This window comes from Anser brachyrhynchus (genome assembly GCF_964034855.1).
Source record: "Anser brachyrhynchus genome assembly, chromosome: 2".
NCBI lineage: Eukaryota > Metazoa > Chordata > Aves > Anseriformes > Anatidae > Anser > Anser brachyrhynchus.
Window position 1 is genome coordinate 160,295,359 of NC_137695.1, and position 20,056 is coordinate 160,315,414.

The 20,056-nt window shown below is 57.0% G+C and overlaps 1 protein-coding gene and 1 long non-coding RNA gene across 6 annotated transcripts in view; both read right to left on the reverse strand.

Moving 5' to 3' along the window:
- ZC3H3 (zinc finger CCCH-type containing 3) overlaps positions 1–10,488 on the reverse strand; it is a 137,796-nt gene extending 127,308 nt beyond the window's left edge. Inside the window, exons 1-4 of one of the 5 annotated variants that reach the window (XM_080579956.1) lie at positions 10,406–10,488; positions 8,429–8,893; positions 7,060–8,098; positions 6,153–6,343 (exon numbers count right to left, since the gene is read on the reverse strand). In XM_080579956.1, coding sequence (XP_080436082.1) covers positions 6,153–6,343; positions 7,060–8,098; positions 8,429–8,893; positions 10,406–10,451 — 1,741 coding nt within the window. In that variant the 5' untranslated portion in view covers positions 10,452–10,488. Of the gene's footprint in view, positions 1–6,152; positions 6,344–7,059; positions 8,894–10,405 lie in introns of all 5 variants that reach the window. The other 4 variants (XM_080579955.1, XM_080579954.1, XM_080579953.1 and 1 more) reach the window with 4 other exon arrangements.
- Positions 10,489–10,491: 3 nt separating this feature from the next.
- Positions 10,492–19,886, reverse strand: LOC308189672. Its single transcript, XR_013946507.1, has 4 exons — positions 19,749–19,886; positions 18,624–18,843; positions 10,909–18,246; positions 10,492–10,859 (listed from the first exon to the last, which is right to left on the reverse strand). It is a non-coding gene; the product is annotated as an uncharacterized lncRNA (long non-coding RNA).
- Between the last annotated feature and the right edge of the window lie 170 nt (positions 19,887–20,056).

The window sequence follows — 20,056 nt, forward strand, 5'->3', positions numbered from 1 at the left end:
AACAAAAAGCCGCCAGGGGGATATAAAGCGCTGCCAGCATGCCGGGACTCTTAAAAAGCCAGGCTCAGAGGCGCGCCCCATTCGTCCCAGGGGAAGAAATGAACGACCGGGGGTGTTTCGGGGGCTCTGCTCCCCTCCTGGCTGCGCCCAGCTCGGCGAATTCGCCCCGAAACGAAACCTGAAAGGTTTTGTTTTAGGGTTAAAGGTTTTGTTTTAGCGCGCTGAGCCGCCGCTAACCGGTTCGAGTTACTTAAGGAAGCGAATTATTTAAGAAAGGGGTACGAGGGAGCCGCCGCTCGCTTCGTCCTCCCCCTGCCTCCAGCCAGCCGCGAACCCCCGGGCACACGGCTGGGAAGTCCTGCCCGCGAGGGGACGTTACGGGGGGGAGGAAAAAAAAGAAAAAGGAAAAAAAAAAAGGCACCGGGGAGCCTCTCGCCGGCATCTCTGCAATCCCCTGCAATCCCCACGGGCCAGGCGGGCAGCCCGCGCCGCTGCTGAACAATGCACTTTTGGATTCAATTAAAGCGATTATCTGTTGTGCCAAATAAATTGCGTACAGCGCGCGGCCCCGCAGCATTTCACACCGCCGGGCTCATTATTTTCTAGCCGCTTCCCCTCCCTGTTTATGCGCTCGCAAATTAAATTGCTGATAATATGCGCCCAAAATAAAAAACGAGCGCACCTTGTCTGCAGCAAATTGATTCTCTTTTTTTTTTTCCTTTTTTTCTTTTTTTTTTTTTCGCCCCCCCGAACCAGGCGATTGCCAGGTTTTATATACTCGGTGCCTGGCGATCATTAGTAATTCAATTTTCTTTTTATTAGCCCCCTTATCTGCTGAGCAATATAGTGGCAGAGCTGACCTCTTTCGCACGGGTAAATGTTTAAAATCTTTTCCCTGATTAATTTTGCCAGTTAAGGAAAAGAGGAGAAATGGCCCGGCTCTTAGCCATCACAATGAATAAAGCTTAATGTTGATTGTGATGGAATTTCTAATGCCAAGGAAATTGATTGAACGCAGCAATTACACTGCAATAGTAACTCAAGGGAAATGGGATAGTTTTCTCCTGGCCATAGCCTTTTGGTTATTTAAAACAATCCAATTTGCAAGGATAATTATATATTAGTGTTTTATCTGCCACTTGAAATGAACATGGGAGTTTTGATACTGGCCCAGCATTAGCAGGTTATTGCTGCAAATTACTTGATATCTGCTTTCTTTCACATAAAGACGAAATTAGGCCATCAATAACCGGAAAAAGGTGGACCGGGGAAAATGCGAGGGGCGCGAGTGCCCTCTGCAGGGCTGTGCCGAAGGCAGGGCGGCGCGGGAGGCTCCCCGAAAATCCCAAATCGCCCCGCTTTTTCGGCGCGCGCGACGGGCTCCCGCGGGGGACACGCGGGGAACGGGCACGGCACGGCTCTGCCGGCCCCTCACATCCCAGCAGCTGCCACGTACCTGCCCGAAAGAATCTTAAAACGAAGCAATTCGTTCTGGTTTTTCCTACAAAAGGGACGAGAGCGCTGCCGCGCCGAGCGCGGTGAACCCAACCAAGGCAGCGGTGGTGCAAGGAGGGCAAGCGTGGACTTTGGCAAGGGTAAGGAAAGTAAAAAAAACCCACAAGTTTTCACCTGGTTTTCATTCAAAAAATAGCGGAAAAGGGGCCTCGTCCTGCAAGATGTCAAATATGCCGCCCCCATCGCTCTCAGCGAGGCTGCTGGTAAAAATTTAAGGGGGATTTTCTGCACCCGCGCTGCCGTCTGGACGGGCGAGATGTCACTTAAAAGCCGGCCTTTGCCCTCAAAATTGGTCCGGAAAAGATCGTGCTGCCACGGTTTGGGGAATAACCCCCCCCACCCCCAAAAAAAAAACCAAAAACCCGAACCCATTTGGCAAAATCCCGCCCCAGGCTGCAGGGGAGCCGCTCCGCAAAAATGAAGGAGCAGGAGGCCGGGGTTTGCTCTCTGCATCAAGTCCTCCGGGTCCGGTGCCAAAAAGATGGTTGGGGGAATCGAAAGGATGCTTGGGGAATCAAAAGGACGGTTCGGGGAATCAAAAGGACGGCTGGGGGAATGGAAATCGGTGGGAACTTCACCCAGACCTTAATTAGCAGCCGGCCTCCCCCTGCTTCGTGCAGCGGGAAGGGGAACGCAGCTCGGGGCTCCCCCGGCACGGCGAGGAGGGGGACGGGGAGTCCAGGCTGCAAAAGCACTTCCAAATACGATAGGTCGTGCAAAGAAGGATTTTTTTTTATACGGATAGCCGGATACGGTTTAGGAGGAAAATAGAAGTCGCGCCATTCTTTTCAGCTTGCACGGAAATAGGCTGAATTATTTCCGTGCAACGCGGGGGCACGAGGATCTCAGTAAAGACAACCCCGGCGTTCTCCCCTTCTCGTACCAGATCCCTGCTTCAGACCCAAATTGTCTTCTCCGTAACGGAGGCAAGTTGATACAGCCTGGAAAACCACTTCTAGAGGGTATGTAGGAAGGCTGACGGTCGGGCGGGAGGCTGAAATATGCTCTGCTCCCTTCAACGAGAGCCTAAGAAGTTAAATGGGAAGGGAAAAAAAAAAGAAAAAAAAAAAAAAGGAGCTCTTCAATATTAAAGGCACATTAATATTGAGTACTAAGCGGTCAAGAAGTCCAAAATCTGAAGGCTGTTTTGTCAACATCCCTACGGCTCCGCTGAGCGACACAACGTTTTCTGCTCCTCTTTGCTTTGTGCGAGCTCTCCCCACGCACACCCCCTGCCCCTGCGTTGTAGTACCCGGACGACCAGACCCCTGCCTGCATTAGAAATGCTTCACAGACAGCTCCAGTGTCCCATCAGAGCAACTTCCAGTTTGGGACATCCCCCAGTTCTGCCCAGGACCCGTCTGGGTCCAAAAAGGGAACCAGAGAGAGTGGGGTCGGCCACGTGTTAATCCCTAGGGGAAGGCAGGGGCGATGCCTTTGCTCACAGCTTGGGCACGTCGCGCAGAGCTCGCGCCACAGATCCCAGAGCCAGGGGACCCCTGTGAAGCCAGAACACGCCCGCCGTTCATTATACGTAATTGTTCATTAAGGGGCTTCTAACGAAGCAGCTCGGATGCTGCCCCGCAAGTTCTCTCAGTAGCTAGGCTCTGAGATAAAACCGTGAAACGCTGCCTCGAAAATCCCCCGTCCCTGCCCAGCATCCAACGACTTCACCAAGCTCAAGCCCCCGGGCAAAAAAAAAAAAACGAACCCTAGCACGTGGAGGAACAGCGATAATTCAACGGCCACAGAAAGGCAGGGCATCATCAGAGCAGCCCGAGCTGCAAACCTGTTTGCCGGGGATTGAACCCCATCGAAAATGTCGTGTCGGAACCACGGCCAAGCTCTCGGTTATCGCACGGGGACGAAGTCATACCCAGAGATCCCAGCCTCACAGAGCCCCGGCAGCAGGAGGATCTATTTAACGCGGCTGCTCCTCGAGAGGACCACTTTCAGCCCCGCGAAGAGAGAAAGGAGCAGAGAAGGGAGCAGAAACAACCTTGTTTCTCCTCCCCGGGGAGGAGAAAGGCAACCAAGGGAGCCCTTCCAACAGCTTCGTGGAGAAGGTTCAAGTCCCACTCACCCCGTCCAAATCATGGTCGATCTACAAGGGTTTCATTCCTCCCTCTTGCAGAAGGCAAGAAAGAAATGTCGCAGCCTCTTCATGCTCACGGTGAAGAGAGAGATGAGAATTATTTTAATTCGCCTCCTAAGACGCCGGTACGTGGGGTGCCGTTAGCACGGCGGGGACAGGAAGGATTTGGGGCATTTGGGAAGCGAGGGAGAGCAGCAGACACGGCGAAGGGGAGGCTTCCTTCCGCTTTTAGCCATTTTGAGGCCCAAATCGAGCCACGATTTGACAGCAGCTGCTGCGCTTTGCGAGGAAGAAGAGCCCCACAGCACGGCCACCGAGCTGTTCCAGCAGGTTGTTTGCTTCCCCACCTCGGAGCCAGGACCCCAAAGCGCGCAGACCCAAGCTGGAAAATAACTGAAATCACTCCGACACACCTCAAAACTCTCCCAGATCAAGGCTTGTGCTAGGCTCTGTCAGCACCCCTCAGGAACAGAGATAATTTGATAATTTGATCCGCTTCGGGGCAGGGGAGACCGAGCTACCTGCTCTCCCCACGCCACTCCCGGCCCCGTTTTCCAGCTTTCTGCTTCCCCTAAACTCCTTTATTTGCATTCCTCCGCTCCGATCAAGCCGCATTTCTGCTCTGCCTCCGCCATTTCCAGGCCTACGCGACCGGAGACGCAAAGCCCTGCGCCGCGGGACGATTACCTGCCGTCGAGGGACGGGGATTCGACGCCCGTCCCCAAAACGCCCGGGGCTTTTGGCAGCTGCCAGCCAGGCTCCCCGGGAGGGCGGAGGATTTTGATCCGTTCTTGTGCGTTTTTACCTTCCGCCCAGCTTCGCTTTGGCTGGGCACACGCTTCTACCGACGGATGAAAGGAAGGGGAAGGACTTCTGCTCAGTCTCAGACATGCTTCGAGGACAAGCTCGGCGCCTTCCCAGGGCTGCGGCTGCGGCGCCGCCACCTCCTGTGGCGCGCAGAGGGGCCGAGCAAACCCCGCTCGGCGTCAACCCGGGCGTAAGCGCGGTGCTGCGGAGAAGAGATCTGGCTTAACCTGGCGCTGGGTCACCGGAACAGTTCATATCCCTGTAAACACCAATATCGCAATTTTCTCGTACGTAAAATGCTCTTAACCGGACACGTCGCGCTGCAGAGAGGTCCCCAGTATGCGGTTTGTGGGGTCTGAGTCCCCAATTAACCCCACAGCCGGCAGCGGGTATTCCGTGGGAGGCCGAAGGGCTGCTCCTCACCCCACACCCCGCGAGGAATTAAAGCCCCCTGGCACCCCACAACGCCACCCCCGACGGATCCACCACCTCCGGTTTCGGAAGAGCGACCACAGAAGCCAGACGATGGATCTCCAGCCACACGGGTCGCCTTCACGCGCCGCACGAACGCTTCCAGCAGCGGGTGTAGGTTCAACCCTCGTCGACATCCCTAAACGGGGCAAAACTCGGCCCTAAAGTCAGGCAGCTGCCCAAAAGCCGATCCATCAGCACAACCGTGCGGTTATACGGGCGTCCGATTGTCCCCACAGGTCACCCCCCATCCGCCAGACCCCAAATTCTCCCCGCAGCATCCTCTCCGTCCCCCCAGCCCCCTCCTCAGCCACGCAAAGCGAAAGAAGCCTCTTTTTCTCCTTCTCCCCCCCCCAAAAAGCCTTCCTCTTCCTGAACCGCAAGCCCCCGTTCCCGTTCCCTGCGCCACCGCAACACGGCCACCTCTTGGCACGGAGCGACTCGAACGAGAAATAACGACGAGGACATGCACAAACTCGGCGGCTGAAGCGCGGAGCGGGAAAGAAATGCAAGTCTCTTCCTAAAACGAGGTCAAAAAGCTTCATTTTGGGGCAGCTGGCGGCCACGTCGCAGCCCACGCAGCCCCGCGCGCTCAAGCGGCGCTCGTTGGCCACGCCGACGAGCACAAAGCGTGCTTCATGCATGTTTTTAGAGGAAAACGAATTGCAGGGGCACGTGGGACTTGTGATTACCTTGCCAGGGAACAGAGCCGGGTCTCGAGCCACGAACACCCCGACACCTCTTTACGTGCTTGGAGCCGCGGCCCCGCGAAGCCGACGGCTGCTCTGCGAGGGGCTGAGCCCCAGCAGCAGGACCCGGCCCCAAACCACCCGTTCCCGAACGTTTGGGGCTCGCCGCTCCTCCCCCCAGCTGCAACTTTAACCCCGTTAAATATCAAAAAGCGAGGCTCCCGCAGACGCTGCCCCGGGACGCGGGTGCGCCGGGCAGGTCCGCGGTTCCTGGGGGGGGAATATTTTGTGATGTGCGCAGGCTTCCCCCTCCGCAAAGAGAGAAACTCGCCTCGCAGAGGGATTGCTGCCTCCCGGAGACGTCGGAGCGCGGTCATTTACAGGCCACCCGGGTTCAGGCTTGGCTTTAGCGCAGCCCAAACTCTTCCCGGTGCCTGCCCGGGGTCCGACGGCAGCGGCTTCGCCTCCCGGGGGGCCTGGGACCGATCTCCCCGCTCCCAGAGCCTCTCCGGGAACCGCTCCCCCGGCACGAGGTCAGCGAGCGCCGTCACACCCCCCCAAACGACCATTCCTACCTTCCCGGGTGGAAACCTGGCTCCTGGCGGCCGGCAGCCTGCAGAGCCTGTGCTTGGTGAGCTGCAGCAGGCCCTTGGGCGAGCAGCGTTTGGGCAGCGCCGGTTTCCCCCGCAGGTTTCGCTTCTTGGCGTGGAAGGGGCTCTTCAGGGGCGCGGGAGGCGAGGGGCCGCTCTTCTTGTCCGCCGGGGAGCTGCGGGGTGGGGCAAAAACCCGGTTAGAGGAGGGTAAAAAGGGGGGCCGAAAGGCGCTTCATCGCCTCGCCCGCGGCCGAGAAGAGGAGCTGGGTCAGCTCCGCTCCCCCTCGGAGGGGCGGCGGGACGGGCTGAGGAGAAAACGGCGAGAAAACGGGCAAGCGGGGGGAATTTCTGGTGAGGCGGCTGGACAACGAACTAACTCAGCCCGCTCGCTTCTCCCCGAGAGACGTCGGGGGGCAGAGGCCGCCGTCCTCTCATCTCCCCGCCCGGCAGATCCCGAAGGAAAGCCCGGCTTTCCGAGGCGCCTCACCCCAAAGGGATCTTCCCGGCGTGAGGGCGAAGCCCCGAGGAGAGGAGCTGGGAAGCGAGGAGCCGAAGCTTCGAACCCCAGCTCGTTCGAACTTTGAAAGACCGAAGCCTGAGTTACACCGACCGCTCGAACGACTACAGTCTGAGGCGCCTCGCGGCCCCGAAAAGCGGTAACAAAGCCCCGGGGTAAGGGGAAAACCGAAGGCACCCTCCGGCATCCAACAGCCCCCGGTGTAATTTCACCCGCGGGCGTGCCCGCAGCTCGCGGCTGCGCGGATTATTCAACGCTAAGGGGACGCCTTGCCCCGAAGACATCGGGGGCTGCTCCGGCTTCACCTAAAGCCCGCGGGCGTGAAGCATGGCCTCCGGAGGGCCGGCTCTCCAAAGCGGCCCGGCCACTTACCCCGAGCTTCCTTTCCTCCGGATGATTTTCGTCCGGCTCCTCACTTTGTAGCTGGAGAGAACGGCGTCGCCGAACGGCTTCGCCTCCCCGAGACCCGCGGCGGCGGCGGTGGCGGCAGTGCCGGGTGGCCGGCTGGCTTGGGGGGAGGTGGAAACCGCGGGCTTCTTCTCGTCCTCGCACCGCCACCTGAACGCCGACCTGGACGTGGAGGGGGACGCCTGCAGGGCGGAGGCTTTCCACTTGTATTTGCTGGCGGAGACGCCCGGCTTGGGCTGCAGCGGCCACTTCCTCAGCTTGCTCCCCGGATCCGCTTTCGGCGACGCCTTCGCCGCCCTCTCCGCCCCGCCGGCGATTTTCCGAGCGCCGTCGGGGGCCCGAGGGCTCGCCCACCTCTTTACGGCCCGGCAGCACCTCCCGGGGTTCGCCACCCAGGTGTAGTTGGTTTTCTTAAACTTGGAGGCTTTGCCGGAGGCCGCCGCCGAGGCCGCCGAGGCCGCCGCCGCGGCCCTTTGGAGGCCGGCAGCTTTGTGCAGCGCCGCAAACCTGCTCCTCGCCCCGGCCGCCAGAACGGCGGCGGGTCTGGAGGACGCCTCCTCGGCCCCGAGGAGCTTGGGCTCTCGGAAAACATCCCCGCCTTGCTCGCGGCCCGATCGGCCCGGGGCCGGTGGCTCCGGCTTGCACCACACCAGGTGGCGAGCCCGCTGGCAGCCCGGCGGGGGCCAGGAGAGCTGCGGCTCCGTCTTGGGCGCCACGGCGCTCTCGCAAGGAGCCGGGGAGCTTTCGGCCGCCTCGGCGCTCAGACGCACGGTCCGGGGTTTATGCGGCGGGCCGGGGTAGGACGAGCTGACCACGCGGCGGGAGGAAGTGAAGGAGACGGAGAGGGAGGGCTTCGGCTCGGCTTTTCGGCTCGGGTAGGGAGCGGCGGAGGACTTCTGCCCCTTTTTACCCTCGCCCGGAGCGAGCCCGCCTGTTTTCAGCCAGGGAACTTCCCAGTAAGAACCTGCAAAACCTTCAGCACCGAAACCTTCGGGACCAAGACCTTCAGGACCAAGACCTTCAGGATCGAAACCTTCAGGACCGAGACCTTCAGGACCAAGACCTTCGGGACCAAGACCTTCGGGGCCAAGACCTTCGGGGCCAAGACCTTCAAGGCCAAGACCTTCAGGGCCAAGACCTTCAGGGCCAAGACCTTCAAGGCCAAGACCTTCAAGGCCAAGACCTTCGGGGCCAAGACCTTCGGGGCCAAGACCTTCGGGACCAAGACCTTCGGGACCAAGACCTTCGGGACCAAGACCTTCGGGACCAAGACCTTCGGGACCAAGACGTTCAGGACCAAGACCTTCAGGATTGAAACCTTCAGGATTGAAACCTTCAGGATCGAAACCTTCAGGATCGAAACCTTCAGCACCAAGACCTTCAGCACCAAGACCTTCAGGATCGAAACCTTCAGCACCAAGACCTTCGGGACCTAGAACCAGGTCGGTCCTCTGCGTCACCTGGATGCCCACGACAATGTTCCCATCCCTGGTCAAGTCCACGTGCCTCTCCGGGGCCGCCGCGGGTGCCGGGGCCGCCCTGCCCTCCGCGCCGCCGCCGCCGCCGCCGAAAACCCTGGAGGCGCCGGCGTTCCCCGCCACGCGCGGCGGCCCCGGCGGCTGGTTGACGAGGGAATATTTCTTCCTCCAGGAGCGGCCCTGCCGGAAATCCCGGGGGGGTTGCGGGGGGTACCGGCCCGAAAACGGCCCCCTCCTGCCGAACGGCGGCTGCCTGCCGTTGCCCCAGCTCGGCGGCCGCGGCGCGTCCCCGTGGGCGCTCCTGTGGCTGTCTATGAGACCTGCGGGGGGGGGAAAAAAAACATTTGGTAACATCCAGCCCCGTATTTTGGGGTATTTTGGGGTATTTTGGTTTTTTTTTTTGTTTTTTGGGTTTTTTTGGGGGGGTATTTGGGGGTATTTTGGGGTATTTTGGTTTTTATTTGTTTTTTTTGTTTGTTTTTTTTGGGGGGGGTATTTGGGGGTATTTTGGTTTCTTTTTTGGGGGGGGTATTTTGGGGTATTTTGGGTTTTTTTGGGGGTATTTTTGTTACTCGGCGCCGGCCCAAGGCACGCAGGAGGCTCTGAGGCAGCCCGGGGTGGGCTGGGAGCTCCTAACGAGCAGCTGGGGGTAATTAACACAGGTAATTAACGCTGGGCTTGGTAATTAACAGCAATTCCCTCTCCGGGCGGGGAAGCCGGGGGCGTCTCCACCCCCCCCAGCACCCCTGGGTGCCCTCAGAGCTCCTCCCCCCCCGGCCCCCTGGGTCCCCTCCCAGGGGCTCCCAGCCCCCCCACCTCGACTACCGGGGCCCCTCTGAGCCTGGCCTTCCTCTTCTTCCTCCCCCTCCTTCCCCCTTCCCTCCCTCCTCTTCCTCACCCCCTCCCCCCTCTTCTTCTTCTACTCCTCCCCCTCCCCTTCTTCCTCCCCCTCTTGTCCCTCTCTTCCTCTTCCTCACCCCCTCCTCCTCCTCCCCTCCCCTTTCCCCCCTCCTCTTCCTCGCTCCCTCCCCCTCTTCCTCACCCCCCTCCTCCACCTCCCTCCCTCCCCTCTTCTTCTCCTCCTCTTCCTCCCTCCCCTTCCTCCCTTCCTCCCTCCTCTTCTTCCTCACTCCCTCCCCATCCCTTCCTCCCCCACCTCTTCTTCTTTCTCCTCCTCTTCCTCAACCCCCTCCTCTCCCTCCCTTCCCCCCTCCTCTTCCTCACTCCCTCCCCCTCCTCTTCTTCTTCCTTTTCTTCCCCCTCGTCCTCCTCTTCCTCACCCCCCTCCCCTTTCTTCTCCTCCTCTTCTTCACCCTCCTCCTCCTCCTCTTCTTCCTTTTCTTCCTCCTCTTCTTCCTCACCCCCCTCCCCTCTTCTTCTCCTCCTCTTCCTCACCCCCCCTTCTCCCCCTCCCTTCCTCCCCCCTCCTCTTCCTCACTCCCCCCCATCCTCCTCCTCTTCTTCTCCCTCACCCCCCTCCCCTCTTCTCCTCCTCACTCCCTCCCCCTCCTCTTTTCCTCCCCCCTCCTCTTCCTCACCCCCCTCCCCTCTTCTCCTCCTCTTCCTCACCCCCTCCTCGTTCCCCTCCTCTTCCTCACTCCCTCCCCCTCCTCCCCCCTCCTCTTCCTCACCCCCTCCCCTCTTCTCCTCCTCTTCCTCATCCCCCTCTTCTTCCTCACCCCCTCCTCCCCCTCCCTTCCTCCCCCCTCCCCCTCCTCTTCCTCACTCCCCCCTCCTCCTCCCCCCCCACCCCCAACTCCCCTCCCTCCCCCCCTCCCCCCCCGCCCCCTGTCCCCCCCTCCCCTCCCCTCCCTCCCCCCCCCCCCCCGCACCCTGCAGCCTCCGGATCTCCCTCCGCAGCCGCTCGCTCTCCTCCATCCCCGCAGCGCCCCCGCCCGCCCCGGCCCCGCCCCCCCCCCCCTCCCGCGACGTCATCGCCGCGCGCCGCCCGTTGGCCCGCTCACGTGACCGCGCGCCCTCACGTGACGGCCCGCGCGGGGGCGCGGCGGGCGTTGCCTAGCGACGGAGCGGGCCCGCGGCCCGGCGCGCGCCGCCGAAGCCTGAGGCGGGCCCAGGGGGGGCTTGGAGTCACCTCGTGGGCTGCCCCCGGGGCGGCCTCTGTCACCGGGGCTCTGTCACCGGGGCTCTGTCACCGGGGCTCTGTCAGCTGGTACGTGGCCTCCGTCACTTGGCCTTTGTCACCTGGCCTCTGTTACGTGGCCTCTGTCAGCTGTTACATGGCCTCTGTCACCTGGCCTCAGTCAACTGTCACCCAGCCTCTGTCACCTGGCCTTTGTTACCTGGCCTCTGTCACCTGGCCTCAGTCAACTGTCACCCAGCCTCTGTCACCTGGCCTTTGTTACCTGGCCTCTGTCACCTGCCCTCAGTCAACTGTGACCCGGCCTCTGTCACTTGGCCTCTGTTACAGAATCACAGAATCACCTAGAATCACCTAGAAGAGACCTCCAAGATCACCCAGTCCCACCTCTGACCTAACACTAACAAGCCCTCCACTAAACCATATCACTGAGCTCTGCATCTAAACGTCTTTTAAAGACCTCCAGGGATGGTGACTCAGCCACCTCCCTGGGCAGCCCACCCCAATGCCTAACAACCCTTTCCGTAAAGAAGTTCTTCCTAATATCCAACCTAAACCTCCCCTGGCGCAACTTTAGCCCATTCCCCTCGTCCTGTCACCAGGCACGTGGGAGAACAGACCGACCCCCACCTCGCTACAGTGAGTTACCTGGCCCCTGTCACCTGCCCCAGCTGGCTCCAACCCCTGTCTCTTGCCCCACCAGCTCCCCCTTGCCCCTCTCCAACCCTGCTCTGATCCCAGCTCCTCCAGCCCCACCTAGGTCCAGAGACCTGGACGTAGTGGAGAGTCCAATGGAGGGCCACCAAGAATATTTCTCCTGTGAGGAGAGGCTGGGAGAGCTGGGGCTGATCGGGTTGAAGAAGGGGGGGCTCATCCATATCTATCAATATCTGAGAGGAGATGCTGAGAGGACAGAGCCAGGCTCTGCTCCGCTGGTGCCCAGTGCCAGGAGCAGCGGTGCTGGGCACAACCTGGAGCACAGGAGGTTCCCTCTGGACGTCAAGCAGCACTTCTGTGCTCTGTGGGTGACAGAGCGCTGGCACAGGCTACCCAGAAAGGTTTCGGAGTCTCCCTCCACGGAGATCTTCAACAGCTGCCCAGACGTGGTCCTGGGCAAGCTGCTCTGGGTGTCCCTGCTTGAGCAAGGAGGTTGAACCAGATGGCCTCCAGAGGTCCCCGTCAACCCTTCTGTGGTTCTGTGATCTGCCTTTCCCTGTGCCCCAGCCCCACCACGGCCAGGTCTCCCACCCTAACGTGGCACAAGGACCAGGATCTGCTCGTGCCCCCGTCGGACTCCGTCTCATAACCACCTCCCTTAACTTCACGCATCAGCTCCTTATTTCTCGTGCGCTGGTTGTAATCGTCGAAAACGTTTTGCAGGAGAAAAAATCCCAAGCTGAGCTGCAACGGCTTGTCGTGCCAGTGGAGTAAACCGTAGCTGTTTTTAGCTTCCTGCAAGAATGGGCAAGTTTGGTCCCTCATTTGAAGTCTTTGTTGTGTGCTGGATGTACCAGTAGGGTTTCAGCAGCAGCCTGAGCGAAAGAGCTGCTGCAGTCAGGGTAATTAGGAGACACGCAGCTGATCAAGGGAACTTGCACCTTCGGATTAAACAAGAGAAGAGGGCGAGTGGCTCTGCAAGTCTCCTTTTGTAACGCGTTTCCTCAGCAGCTTTCAGGGCAGTTCCTGTTTCCCCATTACTCGATTCCTGCCAGAAACCAGGGGTAAATCCAGGAGCAGGAGGCAGTTTTCTGAGGTCTGGTGCCGCTTCCTATCACTCTACAAGTACCTTTTATGAGCTGAACCGTCCCCCTGAGCACACGTCCCATCCTGAAAGTCAGATGGCCCCATGTTAACTGTATAAACCAGAAGTATCTACAAAGTATATCCATAAAAATGAGAGTACAAACAGAGGAGAACATCATCGGTATGGACGTTATCCTTAAGGAGTTTGTTTTCTGAATAATCTCTTTCTTTCCTAGGGGAATAAAACCCATAACGTTAAACAAAGCTGTAACAATACCTCAAGTCTGCAAAGGAGATAAAAATCCGTACTAAAATTATTTTTGAAACAATTTGGGGAAAAAAAAAAAGAAAGCTGAGCCAAGTAGCTGTACCAGCACAACACTATTTCCTTCTAAACGCTCCCATGATGGGAACTTTATAAAAGCAACCGATCATCAACCTCGGATCGTTTCAAGCAGAAGCTGTCTCCTGGGACAACTCCCTTCCCATCGCAGTTAGGGAGCTCTGCCTGTCCCAGCTCTGATCGAATAACATCCCCGAGACAAGCCCATGATTCGCCTGCCTGGGAAGGTAGATTTAGTAAATTATTTACAGTGTGCTGAGTGGCTTTTTAAAGTGATTCAGCGGGGGAATATGGGGAAGAGCCAGCCCGGAGGAATATACCGCTTTGTGCAGATGGTAGCAGAGGCTTCAAAACACAAAGCAGGCGGGGAGCCTGGCCCCTGTTAGCCTCCCTTGAAGCCTTCCAACTGGAAAAAATAAATAAATATATATATATAAAAATAAATAAATAAAAATCACACAGCCTCCTCTTGCACGGTCCTGCACAGGTAGGACGGAGACAGGGACCAGAGGGCAGATCTGGGAGGGCAGCCTGAGATCAGCTTCAATCGATGAGCAAGCCTCACCCGGAGTTTCATAACTGCTTCAAACTGGTAGAAATCGGCACTTGTGCCAAAAGAAGCCTCCTCCGCTCGCAGCTGCTCGTTCCCTCCCTTGTGCTGGCACAAGGATTTAAGTGGCTTGCATAAATGAGCTAGAACGGGCTGCTCTGAATCAAAATTAATTCAGCACATGCAGGGGAAAAGCTAATTTTTAACATAGGGAAGCCATGTACCCACCGCTCCCACAACGCCCAACCTTGGGAAAGAGTGAGCTAAAAGCAGGGGGGAGCTGCCCTCTTTTGCTGAGCAAAACACCAAAATACATAACTAGAAAAAGCAAACTCTGGGGCAAGGCAGTGCCGGAGGGTCTCAGGCTCCTTGCGGTGCCGCTTGGCTGCTCCTTGAGGTCTCCTTGGGTGCTCCCCACAGGAGAGCTTTGGTGGGACAAGGGGTGCAGAGGAGCAGAGACAACATTTTAAGCATGAAACTGGATCTTCCCCAGGGGTCACACAGGAGCATCCTGCCTTGGGGCAAGTGGCTGGAGTACACTCATGTATCTCCCCTGAGACGTGTGTAGAGGGTAAAGGAGAGACAAGGATGCTGCAGCACTAAAATAAATCTTTTTTTTTTCTTTTCAGAACACCGTGAGGAAGAATTACGTGTTCAGCTACCTCACCACTAGCTGCCTGTTACAAACAGCACATCTGAAACCTGCAGGAATTCACGGCACTTGTTCTTTGTTCATAGCACTACGCCTGCATGGCACTTGTTTGTAAGTCTAATTTAATTAAAAAAAAACAGTAAAATGCAAGTGCAGGTTTTTGGCGCTGCACTAGCAGGGTGTCTGCAGGTGAGAAAACGCCCGAGGGAGGGTAGCACATTTAAGAGAAATTAAATTGCCTCATTCAGCCCAGAATAAACATGGTGCTAATCCCTCTAATGGCCTCAAACATCACCAGAGCTGCGGATCCAGTGACAAGCGTGCAATAGGACCCAGTTAAGCTGCTCACACGTTTGGAATCGTGGCCTCATCAGCTTCGGTTTAGTCTGGAGTCTCTCGGTGGCTTTCCGTAAACTTGCTGAGACAAGCTAAAGCACTAAACTTCGTTAAGCGCTGCACCAGCAGATTGCAGAGACCTGATGACAAGGGTGAGTGGGAGGCATCGGCGTTCCTGCCGCCCGCTCCCACAAGACACTTTCCAAAGGCACAGGGATCTCCTAGGATCCCCAGATCTTCCAGCGTTGCCTGAAACACCCAGCAGTGCTCGGGATCCGTTAGCAGGAGCGTCCTTCACAGGACAGCAGAGTAATTACTCCGTGGGGACGCCCGTGGGTCTCGGCTGGAGCATTGCATCAAGCCCAGAGGGAGACAAGTCAATAAACGTGTAGGAAAATCGGTGGGCATCCAGAAGGAAGCAGGAAATCAAAATGGCAAAGGTTTAGAGAACGTGGTCCTTAAAGAAAAAATGGAATCTTTTTGTGTTGTAGTATTGAAAATTAAAAATAAATAAATAAATAAAAAAGGAAATAATATCAGAGAGAGATATCTAATCAGATGTGCTTGATGTTCAATGGTAGTAGAGATCTGCTTCATTTGTGGCAAAGGAGACTCAGGTTACAGCTCTGGAAAAACTTTCCAACTCTCCAGAGAAGAAATTATTCAGGCGGATGGGAAGGTTTAAGGTCAGTATGTTCCTGGGGAGGTCGATATGTACCAAACCCTGCCAGGGGCTCAGACTGAGGTGTCCTCCTCAGCTTGTTCTCAGCCCTCTGTTTCTACAGTCTTGTCGGCTCTGTGGTGTCCTGTGTTTGTTGTTCCAACGCCAGTGGTTGCATCCCGCATCCTTTTGCTGAAGCATCATCAAGCGTGTCAAGTTCCCTCCTGTGCCAGCAGCAGCACTTGTTCAGCCATGGCATGGATTTACGGGATGTGATCTGACTGCAGAGCAACTTCTCCTCCTTCTCCTTCTCCTTCTCCTTCTCCTTCTCCTTCTCCTTCTCCTTCTCCTTCTCCTTCTCCTTCTCCTTCTCCTTCTCCTTCTCCTTCTCCTTCTCCTTCTCCTTCTCCTTCTCCTTCTCCTTCTCCTTCTCCTTCTCCTTCTCCTTCTCCTTCTCCTTCTCCTTCTCCTTCTCCTTCTCCTTCTCCTTCTCCTTCTCCTTCTCCTTCTCCTTCTCCTTCTCCTTCTCCTTCTCCTTCTCCTTCTCCTTCTCCTTCTCCTCCTCCTCCTCCTCCTCCTCCTCCTCCTCCTCCTCCTCCTCCTCCTCCTCCTCCTCCTCCTCCTCCTCCTTCTCCTTCTCCTTCTCCTTCTCCTTCTCCTTCTTCTCTCCTTCCTGCTCCTTCTCCTGCTTCTCCCTTCCCTTTTCTTTTTCTTTCTGGTTTAGTTTTCAGCTTGACCTGGCCTCCGATGCGATTCACCATGTACCCCCAGGAGTGTAAGGGAAAGCTCCTTTCTAGGCAGCAGCACGGACGTGGACCTGCATTGCTCTAACCCAAGCACAAAACCACACCGTTTCAGGACATCTTGGGGTGGCCCGTCGCAAGCTGAAAGCCTCTAAATTCAAAAGAAGGCTCAAATCCGCACTCCAGCTGCCGAGAAATCTCTGCCTCCCACATCGGCTTTCTCTTGGCTGTCCAGGTACCTGCTCCTCTGAAGCGAGTTGCTCAGGTGGCTGGTGGGAGCTGTGCGGGCTCTCGGGAGGAAGATGGAGCATCTGCATTTGCCGTGGAAGGAGACCAGGAGCTGGTGCAGAGCTCCAGGAGGAGGTGTGACACGGGCCAAGCAGCAGGCAGGGGAGATAATTTTAGCAGCAGCAGCAGCAGCAGCAGCTTGCTGGCTAGACTTAAGCAATGAAAAGGCAAAAAAAAGAAGAAGGGGAGAAGAATCAACCACGGAGAGGACTGAAGGACAGTCCATGCATGGTTCCAGTAGCACCGTTGTACAAGACAGTGGTGAAAACCAGCTTGCAATGTTGTATATCAGGCTGTATTAGAGAAATATGTCCAGACTGGAAGAAGTGTAAGGAATGAGGTTGGGAATGGAGGGCCTCTTGCTAGAAATGCCCCAAACAGCTGAGTTTTCTTAGCCTCGCGCTCCAAGCAAAGACGTGGCCGCTCTCCCAACTGTGTCCAAGGAAGAAGGCAAGTATCAAGGGAAAAGGAAGAGCTATTCGAGCAAGAGGATTGTGTGGAGCTATCAAATCTAGGCTTGAAACCGAATAGTCACCGCTGATCGTCACGAGAACCAGAGCCCGGGTGCGCAGGAGAGCAGAGGGCCGAGCTCAGGCTCCCAGGGGGCTGCGCCCTGCATCCCGCAGCCCCCAACCCGGCTGTGCAGGAGCTCAGCAGCTATTTATCGCCGAAGAAAGTTGCTTCTTCTCCAAAAACCTTTTTCTATCTTAACTCTTGAAAAAAGAAAAAAAAAAAAACTGCCTCCCAAGGGCAAGCGAACTCCAGAATCTTATTTTTGCTGATAACAGCAAGGCTGAGGAGCGCGGGCTCTGGGGAAGGACACGTCTCCTGGGTTAGATGGAAACCAGAGAGGAAAATGTCAGTAACAGGAAAAAAAGACTGCCGCGCAGCCCTAAAGGAAAAGCCACCTTCGTTTATCCAGTGGGCAATAGTTTTCTGCTGCGATGTCTCTTTTTTTGCCTTCTGTCTCGCCTGCAGTCTCACTGCTGGCGTGTGAGCTGCACGCAGACCTAAATACACGACCTGGGGAAGGGCAGAAATCAGGTGAACAATCTGTGCACTTCTTCTCTGCTGTTCCCAGGATTATTTTCCAGGATATTTAACGTTTTCTCTCCACTTTCACCTGCTGAAGCGTGCTTTGAGCTTGCGTGGGGATGGCAGGGACTGAACATCCCCAGCTGCTGCCGCCGGCTCTCCTGCCCTGCAAGGCCGTGGGACGTCCCCTTGTCCCCCGTGTCCCCTCTGCAGCCACCTCGGAGCCTCTCCACCCTCACCATCCGCACCACCACCACCATTTCTTGGGCCGGGGCCATTCCCTATAAATTCCTGGTTGTGCCTTACTGACTGCACTTGCCGGGCCTTACAGCAACCACCGAAGGGAAAGCGGCAGCAGCTCATTTTCGCAAGCCCCAGCAGAGGGGAAGGGATGCTTGGAAATGAATTGATGGCATTTCAGGATGTTATGGGGTTTGTTTTGACCTGTCTGATCTCCCCGCAGGGGCTTGGGAACTCTGCAGGCAGCTTTACCTCCAGGAAGGGACATTGGTGAGTTGTGGCTGACGCTCACAACCAGCAGTAATTATCCAACCCGGAAAGCTGCAGAAGAAACTAAACTGGCTGGAAGGAGAATTTGCTCCCGGAATCATTCTTTTTTTTCCACCACACGCATAAATTGCACCCGCTGGAGGTCCTCTGCGCTTTGGTGGGGGGTTGTTGGCACCTCTTGGTGGAGGTTTGCCCTTGCAAGACCCTTTGGTGCGTTTGTGGCTCCTCCTGGGAGCGTGGCTCTGCCGTCCCGGCGTTGGCACCGGCAGCTCTGCACCGTTCCCCCGTCTGAGCTGCGGGGATGAGGCGTGCTGGGGTTTTTAAGAAGGACGCACAGATTTTGGGTGCTGGGCTTCACCGTTTTGGGGACCCCTCCCTCCCCGGAGGCCTGGTACCCACGCATGGGAGGACGGGGAGGCTCCGGTCCCTCTGCCTCTTCCAGCCTCCGTAGGGTGCTTTGCTTTGGTAACGGCTTGGTTACAGCTTTGCTCCAGAGAAGCTAAAATTAAAACAGTGACTCCATTGCAGACTGAAAACAGAGCATTCCTTCTCCGCCTGCGTGCTTTGGATGGACATCAGAAGCCAAACCCATGCTGCAAAGTCCCCTGTGTAAAAACAATCTTCTATTCTGATCCTCAGTTCACCGCGGCTTGCTGCGGTCGGGATGTTCAGTTCCCAGACCCACGTTCAGGGGGGCTCCGAAATGGGATTTGCCTGGAAATGAAAAACATAAACACTGCAAGCCAGCATCTCTGCAGCTCGCTGCTTTAAACAAAAGCTTATTCTGCTCCAGAGAAGGGGGAAAAACAGAAGTTGATTCATGGATAAAGGTAAAAAAAACAAACAACTTTAGGATCTCGTTTTTACCCCAGAGGTCCCCTAATTCCTTAGGGAAGGGGACATGTAGGCGGCCAGAGCAAAGGTGGAGATTTCTGCCTGTCCCCATCACCACTGCACCACGGCGATGCACAAAGCTGCTCCCGGTGCACCCAGTCCCTGCTAAAGTCCTGCCAAAATCTCCGTGGATCGGTGACAGCACCCTCGCAAGCTGGAGAGGTCGTTCTGTGCGAGCACAGATCTGCGGTACCAACCTCACCATTATAATTTTGGAGGGGTGAAGGTGCAGACGGCTCTAATTTGCAGCTCTCCGTTCAGTATTTGCATGTGAGCATCACGACACGCCAGCGCACCCCATGCCATGGTACTGGGGAGCTCTTCAAGCCATACTGGTTTCCACTGGGTCCATACGTGCCTCCGCTGCCACCACCGTAGGGGCCATCGGTGGCCTTCACCGCACGGCGCTGGGCTCCTCTGGGCCAAAAAAAAATTTAAAAAAAATCAAACGTGGCCGGGGAAAGGGAGGAAACAGGTGAGTTTTCAAGCAAGGCGAGAGCTAAAATGAAGGCGAGAATTTTTTTTCGCCGTGGAGGAGAGAAACGAACGGCTCCTGGCAGCAGGGAGTGAAGCCGCAAACCAGGAGGCTCTGGGCAACCTCCGGGATGGGGATAAGGATTTTATATCGTTCAGTCTGAAATACGAATGGCGCCGAACGAGTCCTGTATTTAAGGACCACACAGGTTTTTGGGGGGACTTCAATGAGGCTCGAAACAGGTCCATGTTCACAGCAGGTCCTGTGTCCCCCCCACAAATCGCCTGTTTCCCCCTTTAATAGGCTGCTTCACCCCAAAATCCCCCGTATTCCCCCCAAAATGAGCAGGGGTGCGGCCCCATCGCACCACCGGCTCTTTGCCCACCCAGCGCCGGGCACGGGGGTGAAACAGGGGCTGTGAGGCTGAGCCCTGTCCCCCCGTCCCACCTCCCCCCTGCTCTCCGTCCCCATTTTTGTCCCCTCCACCACCCCCACCCGATTCCAGGCAGGACAAAACTCATAGCAGCAGTGACTCCTGCTTGCTCGTGGGCAGGCAGCCCAGACCTAAAGCCAACGCAGCCGTTTTTCTCTACGTTTACTCCTTTTTTTTTTTTTTTCACCCATTTTCCACCCAGATCCCCCCCCAGCCCTGATATTTTTTTTTTTTTTTTGCCATTTCACCCTTCCCAGGGCAGTAATTCCCGCAAGCGGGAGCACGGGGACCACCTGCATCAACGCGCCCGTGCTGTGCCAAAAAATCCAACCCCCCCCCCGCTCACGGAGCCCCCCACCCTCTGCAGCCCCCGACCCCGCTGCGACGTCCCCCTTGGGGGAAGCCAGCACCCACCCCGTCCCCAGGGTGCCCCATCCCTTGGGTGCCCCCCAGCTGTCTGTGGGGCCTGGGACCCCCCCCGGGAGCCCGTCCCCGGCTCGGCTTCCTCTAGATGTCACCCTCAGCCGCCTCTTTCGTCGCTGCGATTTTCCTTTCTCCAAGATCCTGCATTTTTTTTTTTTTTTTAAATTCCTTTCTGATCTCTTTCCGGCCATGTGTGATTGCAGTTTCCTCTGGGCGTCCATTTCATCAGCCCGAAATTAAGGAGCGGAGAGGGGCAGCGGGCGACCGGCGAGAGCAAACCCCCCACCCCCCTCCCCTCA